The sequence below is a fragment of the Lingula anatina genome, chromosome 6, assembly GCF_051362555.1.
Source record: "Lingula anatina isolate TDL-2025a chromosome 6, LinAna3.0, whole genome shotgun sequence".
NCBI lineage: Eukaryota > Metazoa > Brachiopoda > Lingulata > Lingulida > Lingulidae > Lingula > Lingula anatina.
The window spans coordinates 2980362-2992732 of record NC_141772.1 but is presented as its reverse complement, the minus strand read 5'-3'; the positions used below and the strand labels follow the sequence as shown (position 1 = coordinate 2992732).

Here is a 12371-nt window from a genome sequence, read left to right as displayed (position 1 = left end):
TTCGTAAGAAGGAAAATTTGTTTTTGTCTTAAGTATATGAATAGAGGACTAAAATTATTAGACAAGAACGACATGTCAAGTTCTGCAAGCTTTCTGCTAAACATTTTATTCTCGACAGAAATAATATGGAATTTTTTCTCAGTTACCTGAATATTAATAATTTGAAAATTAAATCGCCTTTTTAATGTGGCTACGGACAACAGTATATACGCGTTTAAAAATGTCAGAAAGTCGCATCTAGTTAATATCAAAAAGCTCCTGAGTATCAACTTATCTTTCCCAGCTGTGACATTCAAGACGAACAATTCCTAAAGAACCTTACACAAGCTTTTGAAATATCAGGTCTAAATAATTTATTTCCCAAGTTATTTAATAAAAACTAGTACAGCAAACAGAAACGAAAAGGATACGAATAGGTTAGACTAATCTGTCATTTTATAAGCTTTTATCTTAAACCTTTTAAAATTTCCTCAAGGTATATCATGGACGGTAATTTGAAATTAAAACGTGATTCTTTGAAATTTTGAGATAGGGATGTGTGGCTCGTTGGTCTAGGGGTATGATTCTCGCTTAGGGTGCGAGAGGTCCCGGGTTCAACTCCCGGACGAGCCCTGTTCGTTTTCTTCTTCTTCGAAAAAATTATGGGTGGTAGCAAAAACTGGAAACCATGGAGACTGTGGAGTGATAATTTAGTTTACATTGAGACACTATGGAGAAGTTGAAACTTTGTTTTACGATTTTCCTTCCTGTGTTTTGCAACATATTACTAGACTTATTAAATAAATATTGTTTGTCAAGAAAAGCTTACTGTCCCTTTTCTAATAAGCAACTTGATACGTAACAGAAAGATGGTGTCTAATTAACAACATTCATTAATGTATTTGTTATCTACCTCCGCATTACCCATTCACAAAACACTGTAGCTACTGCATATGCGTACATAAAAATGAGCATATGAATATGGAATATAGAAAAACATTTGAAATATTTAAGTATTGTAGATTAAAGATGACAAAAACAAAAAAAAAAATAATAGATCGTACTTAGTAAAAACTGACAACATAATTGTCGTCCAAACTGTGAAATTTAATGACAGGAAATTACTGATAATATCATCTCGCCCAGGTACGCTTATCCTTTATCTATTGGCTTCCCCTGATTGACCAGGTAATTCTAAAGGTTACCTGGATTTACTGCGCGTGCACTAATTAAGCTGTAATTGTTGATCTAACACGGCACGCGCTGTTGTCCATAACACAGGTTTCGACTCCCAGACGAGCCCTGCTTTATCTTTTCCTTGTTTAAAAATATTTCAACCGTTTGAAGAGGGCAAATTAGACGAAAGCGCGTGAACATTCAGAAAAGTAAAAACCCTGTTATTCCTGTACATTTCTCCTCTTATTTAGAGCAATGTCACCAAAGAGTCTTTGTGCAAGTGGTTTTTTTTTTTTTTTTCTTTTTTTTTTTTTAGTCATTATTTTGCTTGACGCCCATTGAACGTCATATGTCTAAAGCAGAGCATACGAAGACGCCACTGCTGTGGATATTAACAAACGGTAGCAATGACTGGATGTGAGATATTTATGAAGTACGTTGAGGGCGTTATTTGAGGCACTTTTTCACAATTCCATTCCTTATTTAGTCTTTTGCCTTAGCGTACACTTATTTGTGCATCAATTGAGAGGAGACTCTGAAGCTAGTTTGCTGCCAAAAAGTTCGTGTTTTCTTAAAATTACAACAGAACCATATAGTTGATAGTTAAATATGTCATTTGATTGACATTTTTTTACTTCGGTTACCAATAAATTGTTTTTATTCAGCAGATATTGAAGGTACGGCTCGTTGGTCTAGGGGTATGATTCTCGCTTTGGGTGCGAGAGGTCCCGGGTTCAACTCCCGGACGAGCCCCTATTTTAGTCTTTTTCTTCTCCGGAGAATATTTACGATCATCGCCTGAGGACAATAAAGAGGAGTGTGGGGTGAGGAACAGGGGGAACCGTTAATCTTGTTCTGTCTCTTCTTATTATGACAGGCAATTTCAAAAAGTCTTTCTGCTAGCGTTGTCTAAAACAGGAAAACGAAGACGTTACTGACTTTCTTGTGAATTTTTTTCTTGTGAGTCCTTTTTATTTGGCCAATTGCCACTGCGTACATAAGCCATTCACTAAATATAGCAGCCACTGCTGTTCAAAACAATTAACATTTAAAAATAGAGCACAATAAATATGGAATATTTAAAGTATTGAAAACTCTTAAAAGAGGAAAGCAGAGAATATGACATAAAACTAAATCGTTTTGGTACAAAATAATTACAGTTGAGTTAGGGAGTGATAATTAATGATAATAATAACTACTCGCCTTGGTACGCTTATCCTTTATCTATTGGCTTCACCTAATTGACCAGGTAATTCTAAAGGCTACCTGGATTTACTGCGCATGCACTAATTATGTTGTTAAGGTTGATCTCACACGGCACGCGCTCAGCCGTCCAGTAACCTGTTATCTGATTGGCTGTCTCGGCACGTGCCTCAACAAGCATGCATGATCTGGAGGAATCAAGGTATAAATAGCACGCGTGGTCAACCATCTGCAATCAGTTCACATTCTGTCATACTTGTATGCAGTCTAGTTGTTCAGTGTTTATACAAATTTACTCAAAGCGAAAAGATGAAGTTGAAGATGTGTAACGTTGTTGGAGAAGCTAAGAAGCAGGTAAAATATGTTCAAATGACATTGATCTTAATAACTAACAAGAAATCGTCCCGACCTTGATCATGTGCATTTCAACCTAGTGAAATAATAAAAAATGGCATTAAATATTTGTTAACTTCGAATTTTGTTTGAAAATATATATAGCAACGCATTCAGCTCGAGCTTATTACTCGGTTTTATTAAATTGGATTTAAGCATGTACGCAGTGTTCAATGTTAAGTGATGTAATAATCAATCTTTTTTCTAATTTTTTAAGGTGGAAGAAGTGTGTGAGGTGCGTTGTGTGCAGATAAGAAAGGTGAGTTTACGCGTAAGCTGACTTAATTTCCACTTTTTCCTGCAATATTTTCCCCCGTTTTATTTTACTACATATTACACGACCGCAGTGGAGTTGATGCAGTGGCGAGTGACTGACAAGGAATTTTAAATGTGTATAACTGTTCCTAAATATGAAATTAGTGATGTATTAGTGAGAATAAGGCCATTCTTTTTACCGGCACTATAACCTGTTTCGGTTTCCCATCGTAATAAATAATGGTCTTTTTCCAGGGCGTCCGGTGTTATCAGACGTCACGAGGTTCATCAAATGTCACGATTTCTTTTCTTTGATTAGCAAGGGATATATTTAGAAAATTAATAAATCCATTTCGTTTGTTTAGGTTCCAGTTGTGGGTTTTGGTATAGCCGTGAGTGGTGTTGTTGACAGTTTATGTTATGCTACTACGTCCATTATTGTCTCTGATGTCATCAAGATTGGACCAGCTCAAGGAAAGTTACAGTAAGTAAGAGTTCATGTTTTATAGTCTATTAGTACAAATTTTAGTACTATAAATCCCCTGTTACACAATGTTTTCTTATTGCACATATTTCAGGTGTTTTTTTAGTTGTTATTTGCAATTCATTCACTAATGTATTTTTATGCTCTTCCTTCGGGTATCCTTAGTGAATTCCTGTTAATTTGGTAAATTAATTAATCTATCCTATTTCTCTTTCTGTTAGATTGAATGACCGCGTGTTGAGTGTGAATGGCCATTCCTTCGACGGTGTTGACCAGTCTACAGCTATCCAAGTACTGAAGGAATGCGGCAACACAGTTAATATGGTGAGTTGGGTGATTTTTGGTCACAAATTTACTAATGGATTTATTAATCTACTCGTTTACGCGAATGCAGCTTGAAATATTTATAATGTCGCTGGGATACTTAATGTCCATTGATACTAAAAAATATCGTTTGGACAATATATTTTTTAAACATGTAGCATTACACCTTTTTAGTAGGCCTAAATACGATGGCCATTAATGAAAAGCGTCTTGTTATGAAAAACCAAGGGTTGTTATTCTGATATTCGACAAGCGAACAATGGCAGTTATCGAGAACCGTACATAAAGTATTATTTTCATTTGTTTCAGGTGATCAGTAGGCCGACTGCATTACCACGTCAAAATGGATTTTCTCTCTCAGATGTGAAAGATGACAAAAAGAAAGGTAAAGGTAAAATTTAATTTATAATATATTTCATGCTTTTAATATAATCAATGCATGTCTGTGTCGCTGTTTGATTCTGTCTTGAACCCGCCTTCCAATGTCAAAAAAAAGAAAAAAAAAAAAAGAAAAAAATAGCCTTTTTGATATTAGACGCTCTACTTAAAGTAATCTAAAGGGGCCCGCACACGGTGAGCATTTGGCGCGCGCCACTTGCGCTGCGCCGTTTTCTCATCGTGTGCGGGGATATTTTGGTGAGATTTTTGCCTCTCGCGCGGCTGAGCAAAATTTCTCACGTGTTTGATTTTTTTGGTCTCCTGAGGCAAATGTCTCAGCGTGTGCGGGGTGCAAGCGCCGATTGCTCACACCATGCTAACAATGCGCATGTGCCAGTAGCCGGAAACAAACAAAAATGGCAGCCCCCAGCGAAGTCAACAAAAATGTACACAGTTATAGTTAGTCTGATTGATTAACGTGGTCACCATTATCCATTACTATCAGAAAAAACAACAATATGTAATGTTTCCTTAAACACGTGATCCCACAGTTCACAGTGCGTCCGCTAGGGGCAGGCCGGGAGGCACCTCTGCTGAGCAAAGAGCGCAGCGTTTGCGGGGAGCTGAGGAGCCCGAGCATCTTGCTCAGCGCAAGTGGCGCGCGCCAATTGCTTACCGTGTGCGGGGTGCTTAAAAGTTTAAGTTGCGTCATCGAAGTGACACTGTAACGTAGCCAGTATGATTTATATATTTACATTGTTTCAATTTATTTTCAGGTTCTTTTCTGGTGAAAGCCAAGAAAATGTTGAGTAAAGCCAAGGGCAAATTCTGTCGGTCCGTAACGAAGAAAGCATCTAACAAGAATACAAACCAGGAAAAAACATACATGGAATATAAAGCAGGTAAAAAATCACAAAATTACCTGATTTCCATTCCAGTTGGTATATTTTGCTAAAAATCTCATGAAATCCATAAAAATAATAAAATAAAATAAAATAAAATAAAATCAGTTTTAATCTTATTGTTCCCGTTGCCATAGTTTTGTATCAAAATAAGTTTTTTTGCAAATGATTTTGGCGAATTTAATTGCTGTGTTTAACATTTTCTATATATTTTCTACAGATAACACCATTTCTCTTAACCTGCCACGTGCGCAAGTCACGGAGAAGAAAGTAAGCAACCTGAACATCAACATCACAGACAACGCCGTGGACAAGTTCACGACTTGCTCCGTCAGCCGTAAGTCCACGAATATCAACGAGTCATGATCACGTGCAAATCAGCGTGGAGTCACACATTTACGTCATTAGAGAGCATCTAGCTGTGTAAGACAGATTACAGATCCACTAGATGGCGCCAAACTGTGACAAAAAATGCTACAGACACAATGAAATGTAAGTATTTTCCAGATATTGTTGAAAAGATGGCTTCGTGCTTTGTCAAACTTATATTACACTTCCAATGCCTAAAATCCAACAAACCAAGTAAGCTAACTGCTCTAAAATTTACATTTAATTCGATTTTTAAAAAATTGATGTCTTTCAGCGATCCTTAAGTACATGTATTATTTTCCCGCGGTCGGCGCTTCGAACTATAGGATAATTGCACTTACACTTGCGGCTGTATTTTCATAGACTTCTGTGCATCCATCCTACTGCTTGAAGCGCCACCCGGGGGATGTCACTTACAACTACTCGTCGTCCACTGTATGCGACATACAAGAGCAAATTCTCACTCGACTTCAGCTCGATATAAGTAGCTTTTGTACGTCGCATATAGTGCACGAATCGTGTTGTGACTAGTACTAGTATTATACATTATCATGTCTTGTCAATGGTACAACTCCAGTTCCTAGGATATATATTTAATCCTAACGCGGAAATCTCATGTATGTTTTTTTCTACTTCAGTTCCACAAGTCAAGATACATGTATGTGTTCCTTCAACAGCGTGAATGACAAATTATTCACATAGACAACAGTTGCTGTATCCCCCAGTCCACGGCGTGTTTTCTCCCAGACAGATGGATGGATTGCTCACGTTTCTGCTCACCAGACTGCCTCGGTTTTGTTGTAAAAACAATTTTTAAGACCAAGTATTCAACAAACATGCACTCAGCAGGACTGATCTGTATTCGGAGACTATAAATTTGGTTTTGATAAATAATTGTAACGATAATTTCTCGTGTGTTTCCTTGTGTTATGTTTTGTATAAAGAGCACATATTCAGGAAACATGCAGTCAGCGGGTCTGTAACATGTGAGAAGACTGTATTGGATAATTGAATTGGTTTTGATCAATGCTCGCGGTCATTGTTCGTAGTGTACCTTTATAATTGAGACTCTCTAGAACCAGAATGTGTTACAGCACGCTCCCCCTCCTATCCCTCCTCCTTAGCGGGATACTCAGCAATAACGGACGAGATCAAGTGTTTTTTCAAGCCAGCTGTTTTATACGTTCAAAGATATTGAATGAAGTATTTTTTTCCCCTGAATTATCGGGGCAGTAAACATCATGATTATTGTGTTTGATTAATGCCACTCTTATTGCCTATTGTCAACATTGTTAAGTTTTTGTTGGGTGTAAATAAATTGTTAATAGATTTTAATTATAAAACTGTATGTTGTCGCTTAATTTTGGTTTTTACGGGAGAAACCGATGGATTGAAAACCCCAACGAATAGTAGCGATTGTAGATTGTAGATATTCATTCTGATATTAAAAATTCATCATTTCAACTGGCCTCGGACAGAATCGCGTTCGTCAAGTGTCAAATCTATACGTCTGAGTATCTTACTGCACCCTAAAAATTTTTTATCGTAGTTACTATATCCTTATATACGACGAAATAAATTTTGTAAGCGCCTAAAAGTGATTATCGGTCTAAATAAACCAATAAAAGCTTTAGAATAAACAATTAGAAGCGGCACAAAACACCGAATCCAAATTCAGAGATATTGCCTGAAAAAGAAATTTTAATTTTGGATAAAAAGGTTATGTATGTTTTACTTTAACCTATAGATTGACTTGTCATTTGATGTTGGCTTTCACTTCCACAGTAAATGCATACATTTTCGCCAGTAATCATGGTAATTTAGAAACAAATCATTAGTTTAAATATACATGGCTCGTTGGTCTAGGGGTATGATTCTCGCTTAGGGTGCGAGAGGTCCCGGGTTCAACTCCCGGACGAGCCCACCTATTATTTTTCAAGAATAATTACCTTTCCCGAAGTCAAATTACAGATAAAGAAAACATATTGCAGATCCAAGTTTCACCTCTGATTTCGGACAGACAATCTCATCATTCAGACAACCACGGTTTGTGCAATTTTTTTGCATCCTTTCTTTGGAAAGCCATTTAACAAAGGTGAAAGTTGGGCTCATTTATCATAATATCATTTAAATATAATTAATAATAAAGAAAAATCGAATTTGTTATTATTATAAAATTTGGTGATTGAATTTGTCCTTATTAAAATTTTGATAATTATAAAAATTGAATTTTAAAACCTGTTGGTGAAAAAAAAAAAAAAACCCCGAAGCCTGATAATTTTGGGAGGGAGGGGGTGGGTAAAGATGTCGGGGAGTAGGCCCTATCGGAACGTAAGAAGGTGACCCCGATAAAACAGATAGGCCTAGCTACTCATAGGTAATTAGTGAATAGAGGAAAGTCATTTTGAACTACAGTCACTTTCATCTTTTTTCAAAATAAAAAAACCCCTTTAGTCTGTAATACCAAGATACATTTATGCCACGTTATCAATTTTATTTTCATTTTAGTGCACTGATTTTCCTTTAGTGGGTGTGTTAGTGGAGACTGCGAACCGTTTCTGTAGTATCGGAGGCCATTTTGTTCCACCTCGCTTCAAACTCTTGTAAATTAGCCTGAACATTTCGTCTCGGAAATAATTATTTTGATTCCCAAATTCGAACATCTGAACGTCTGAGACACACGTGAGTAATTGTAAGTTCTCTGTTTCTTAGTCCTTATCCTAATTTTCTATTTATTGGTCAATTAGCGTTCTCTCTCTCTCTCTCTCTCACACACACACACACACACAAACACACGTGTGTAAGATTGACCCATTTTGAGGCCTTACTAGGTTAAAGTACCTAAAGCCGAAAACCAAGGCAATATGGGGAAGTAACAGTTCTTCAACATATTTTATAGGTTCTGAATTCAGTGTACAAAAACAACCACTGGCATGGAAGTAAGCAATGGAGTGAAGAAGCACCCCAGTGGTAATTCTCAAATTTTTCAACTTGTTTTGCCCTCAAATTGGATCAATATTGGACTACAAGAAGAGAGGTGGAAAACCTTGAAAGATGAACTAAAATATGAATCTTGTGAGAGGCTGGTTACAATTCTCATAGACACGTAAGTTAGTAAATCTTTCTTATTATATGAAACGTAAAATAATAATATATTTCATGACACATTACAATAAGCACCATATATTATAGATGTGCATAACTAAATGATTTCTTTGAAAGATTTATTTTCAAAATTCTTTTACTTTATATGAATTAATGTATCTCACGAGATAAAAAAAATCAATATGCAAATCTCCAAATTAATACTTTCTTTTGTTTGTGTTGCAAAATATTTAAATACTGAATTAGGTATTATTCCTTATCAATGATCATTGCTTAAAAATTAAATGAATTTGTTTCTCCATAGTTATGCTCCACCCAAGAACATGACACTGATACTATATAAAATAAATGCAATGTTCTCTTCTCTTTTTAGATATTACAAATATAATGAACTTATTTCTAAACCATGTGTACAAAAGCTACTGAAAAATGGTGGTGACAACAGGGACAACAGTTTGTAAGGATTATTATTATAAATACTGTAGTATTTTTTTGTATCAGAAATCCAAACTTGCTTGATTCTGCCAAAAATTCTGCTGAATGCTTCAGAAGCAGATTATGTGCATTTCAGGTGCAAGGCCCGGTTTTGCACTCGTATTGAATAGATCTAAATCAGTAATATTAAACTACATTTTTTTAATACTGAAAACATATTTATGCTATCTTTTAATTATAGATTGGTTATATATTTATCTGCTTTTTAACAGCAATTATCAAATAAACTTTATACTTTTTAATATTTATTTTTATAAGGTTGGAATCTGAAAAGCAGCATACGTCCATTCAGGGAATTTCTTTTGGTCAAGACAGTCCTGACACTAGGGGGCAGCAGGGGGCAGATCCGGATGATCTTGTAAGCTCAGATGTTTCTGACAATGAGACACAGTCAGCTGTCCAAGACACCAGATGGCACCACAAGTTCATTCAAAATGACAAAAGCACCAGAGGGCAGCAGGGGTCAGAGCAAGAAGCTGTTCAACTCCAAGATAGCCCTAACACCAGAAGATTAAATTCTGCTCTGTCAGACAGTGATAATTCTGGTATAAATCCAAAAGAAGGTGGTAATGGCAAGACAAGCCAAGATGGCCTGAAAGTGACCGTGGATTCTGTCTTCTCCCTAAAGCACCCTGACTTGCCAATTTCTGTCACACAAAAAACTAATCCTAACAATACCACTTATTTGAAAGAAGGTTTTGGATTAAGCAAGTCAGATGGCTCTAAAATGTCATTGCTGAGTACTGACAAAAGCATTGAGAAGATACGTACGGATAATGAACTGACAACTCTCTACGTTTGCCCTGTTTGTCCCATGCGATTTTGGTCTCTGGATCTTTACAAAAGACATGAAAAAACTCACTTGTATTACTCCTACCAGTATAAATACTGTGAGGAGACCTTTCTGCAGCTGAGGGGTGGTAAGTCTCATGAAAAACTACAAAATGAGGAAAAAACATATTTGTGTCGGTATTGTGGAAAGACTTTTTCCAGGAGAAATGTCTTCCGGGAACATGAGAGGGCCCACACTGGTGACAAAGCTTACCTGTGTAAGCACTGTGGCAAAGCATTTACCAGGTATTTATATAGAAACGAGCACCAGCGAAGACACAAACTTGGATCTGAAAAACCATTCAAATGTCAGGTTTGCTCCAAAACATTTGCAGAAAAGAAAGGATTCAAGCGTCATCAGAGGATTCACACTGGAGATAGGCCTCATAAGTGTCAGTTTTGCGAGAAAACATATCTTCAAAGAACCACATTGATTAATCACGAGAGAACTCACACTGGAGAGAGGCCATACAAGTGCAGATTTTGTGATAAAGCGTTTATGCAAAGAGCAACCTGCAATCAGCACGAGAAAATTCACGCAGTTTCCACCACTTACAAGTGTCAAATTTGTCATAAAGAGTTTAAAAACAAGAATGCTTGTGTAAAGCATGAGATGGAACATGCTCCTTAAACTTGCACACTCATACTGTAATGATACCACATTTTTTTTGTATGTCATATAACCTCTACCCCTACTGTATTTAGTACAAAAGACTATGTAAATGTGCCAGAAACATAAACGAGATTGATAATAAAGTTAATACATAAAATAAATACCCTGCTAGTAAAAAAATGTATCATTGCTTTATTTTTCACCCCTTTTTTTGTGTACTTTTAAGATAGCGTGAACTATCTCTAGTGTTTACTAATGGTTGCAGTTAAGGCAATTTATTTTTGTCTTTAAAATAATTTTTATGGTGGACTAGGTACCACTGCTACTACTAGTAAATAGGGACAGTCGGGCTGACGTCACGCGCCTTAGCAACCGGCATCTGGGGTAAAACAAATCGGGCAACATGGCGGATCGCATTGACTTCTATATAAAAGTTGGCAGACTTTGTCCGAAGATATCATACTTCACAGTGCCTGACCACTTGTGTCAGTAAGGATGAGTTATTAACCTGGTCGATTTCTTTTACGGGCCTTTGTAATTAGCCACTGCACACCTGGTTAAGAGATAAAATCGGCCTTAACATAAATGCCGATCGTTATCTGTGATTGGGAAGTTTACAGCAGAAGATTTTGCAAAGGCAGTGCTTGACCTTTTGTGTCTGGCGGGTTGAATCGTTTACCTGGACTATTGAGTTAGCAGGCCTTTGTAATAAGCTACTGTTTAACTTGTTACGGGATAAAATTGGTCTTAACTGCATACGCAAATGTCCAGCCTAAGTATATACATGTACATAAGTTGGTGATGTAGGAATGGCTTCTTAGAACCTGCATCGTGAGAATGGCCTGGAAAATGTGCAACACTGAAAAGTTATTAGAATAAGATGTCTACAAATTGTGATTAAATCACCTGCTGCTGCAATAGCCAGGGGAACGGGATAGGGATAGTGTCATCGGTCCAATGGCCTCTTTGGTCCGTATACAGTACATGTATATTAATACAAGCCTGGAAGGACAGCATGAACAGTTGCTTGCTAACGTTTTGGAAGAGAAGACACGTGGTGTTACCTGTATTAATTTTTGCAGCTATGCGTCTTTGAGTGTTTACAATCTTATTGTGCACTTTTCTGGTACGAAAATTGACGAAATATCATGGAAGACAGAATTAAAATTAAATTGAATAGAAAACATGGTAATAAAGCTGTATGTTATTTTACCAGTTAAGGTCGCTTTATTTATGGCAACTTTTGTATATTTTACTTGAATACTTAAAGATTTAGACATTAACTCACAGGTTTGTCAATATATTGACGTATATATTTTTATCTTATCTTTATAACGTCCTCAATTAACTAACAACAAAAAAGTCCGACGTTATAGTCCATTAATTTTAACTAAAAGAATTGAAATACCGTCAAACACGCCAACACAAGATGCAATCTCAATTTCTTGTAAATACTACTTATTAATTCATGTAACAAATGACAAACATAAATTCCAAACAAGGTACAATGACTTTCTCCTTATCTATAATAAAATGAACTATACACACATACACAATTCTCGTAGTGCATGTATAGCTATGACCAAATTTTGTTTTGATCAACAATCCCGTCTTTAGTCACGTTTGCACTACCTATAGCCTGCAACAGTAGTTTACTTTTCCGTTGATCTTTGAAATTTAACAAATCCCATAAGATTTTATTAACATGTTGGTCGTGTCACCTGGTGCACAGCAAGCTTCCACCATTTCACTTTTGTACGCGTGCCTGAGAGTTAAACGGTACCGGTTCAATTCAGTAAGCATGAAAATCTACCCGTCATATGTGTCAGCAATATGCAACATCATACAGTTATTAGTACAATTG

General features: G+C 36.4%; 2 protein-coding genes and 3 non-coding genes across 7 annotated transcripts; all 5 read left to right on the top strand.

Moving 5' to 3' along the window:
- The first annotated feature begins 540 nt into the window (after positions 1-540).
- Trnap-agg (transfer RNA proline (anticodon AGG)) lies at positions 541-612 on the top strand. The gene has a single exon. It is a non-coding gene; the product is annotated as a tRNA-Pro (tRNA).
- Positions 613-1836: 1224 nt separating this feature from the next.
- Trnap-agg (transfer RNA proline (anticodon AGG)) lies at positions 1837-1908 on the top strand. The gene has a single exon. It is a non-coding gene; the product is annotated as a tRNA-Pro (tRNA).
- Positions 1909-2565: 657 nt separating this feature from the next.
- On the top strand, positions 2566-6964 carry LOC106166997 (disks large homolog 2-like). Of its 2 annotated transcripts, none has more exons than XM_013545657.2 (8): positions 2566-2712; positions 2969-3010; positions 3372-3490; positions 3712-3814; positions 4124-4199; positions 4969-5094; positions 5315-5586; positions 6102-6964. In XM_013545657.2, the coding sequence occupies exons 1-7, from the start codon at positions 2668-2670 to the stop codon at positions 5458-5460; spliced, it is 657 nt and encodes a 218-aa protein (XP_013401111.2). In that variant the 5' UTR covers positions 2566-2667; the 3' UTR covers positions 5461-5586; positions 6102-6964. The 2 variants fall into 2 exon arrangements, with proteins under 2 accessions (XP_013401111.2, XP_013401110.2); XM_013545656.2 differs by having other exon boundaries at positions 4124-4205.
- A 350-nt stretch (positions 6965-7314) lies between these two features.
- Positions 7315-7386, top strand: Trnap-agg (transfer RNA proline (anticodon AGG)). Its single transcript has one exon. It is a non-coding gene; the product is annotated as a tRNA-Pro (tRNA).
- A 599-nt stretch (positions 7387-7985) lies between these two features.
- Positions 7986-10689, top strand: LOC106167006 (uncharacterized). Of its 2 annotated transcripts, none has more exons than XM_013545671.2 (4): positions 7986-8145; positions 8363-8569; positions 8942-9025; positions 9322-10689. In XM_013545671.2, exons 2-4 carry the CDS (start codon positions 8397-8399, stop codon positions 10523-10525), a joined length of 1461 nt encoding a protein of 486 aa, XP_013401125.2. In that variant the 5' UTR covers positions 7986-8145; positions 8363-8396; the 3' UTR covers positions 10526-10689. The 2 variants fall into 2 exon arrangements, with proteins under 2 accessions (XP_013401125.2, XP_013401124.2); XM_013545670.2 differs by having other exon boundaries at positions 7992-8155.
- The last annotated feature ends 1682 nt before the right edge of the window (positions 10690-12371 follow it).

What these genes read in the sequence shown, in the direction of transcription:
- LOC106166997 (XM_013545656.2), top strand. Translation starts at nt 2,668, where the DNA reads ATGAAGTTGAAGATGTGTAACGTTGTTGGAGAAGCTAAGAAGCAG. An exon ending in GCGGCAACACAGTTAATATG is followed by an intron (nt 3,815 to 4,123) that starts GTGAGTTGGGTG and finishes CATTTGTTTCAG; the next exon opens with GTGATCAGTAGGCCGACTGC. An exon ending in ATACATGGAATATAAAGCAG is followed by an intron (nt 5,095 to 5,314) that starts GTAAAAAATCAC and finishes TATTTTCTACAG; the next exon opens with ATAACACCATTTCTCTTAAC.
- LOC106167006 (XM_013545671.2), top strand. Translation starts at nt 8,397, where the DNA reads ATGGAAGTAAGCAATGGAGTGAAGAAGCACCCCAGTGGTAATTCTCAA. An exon ending in GTTACAATTCTCATAGACAC is followed by an intron (nt 8,570 to 8,941) that starts GTAAGTTAGTAA and finishes TTCTCTTTTTAG; the next exon opens with ATATTACAAATATAATGAAC. An exon ending in GACAACAGGGACAACAGTTT is followed by an intron (nt 9,026 to 9,321) that starts GTAAGGATTATT and finishes TATTTTTATAAG; the next exon opens with GTTGGAATCTGAAAAGCAGC.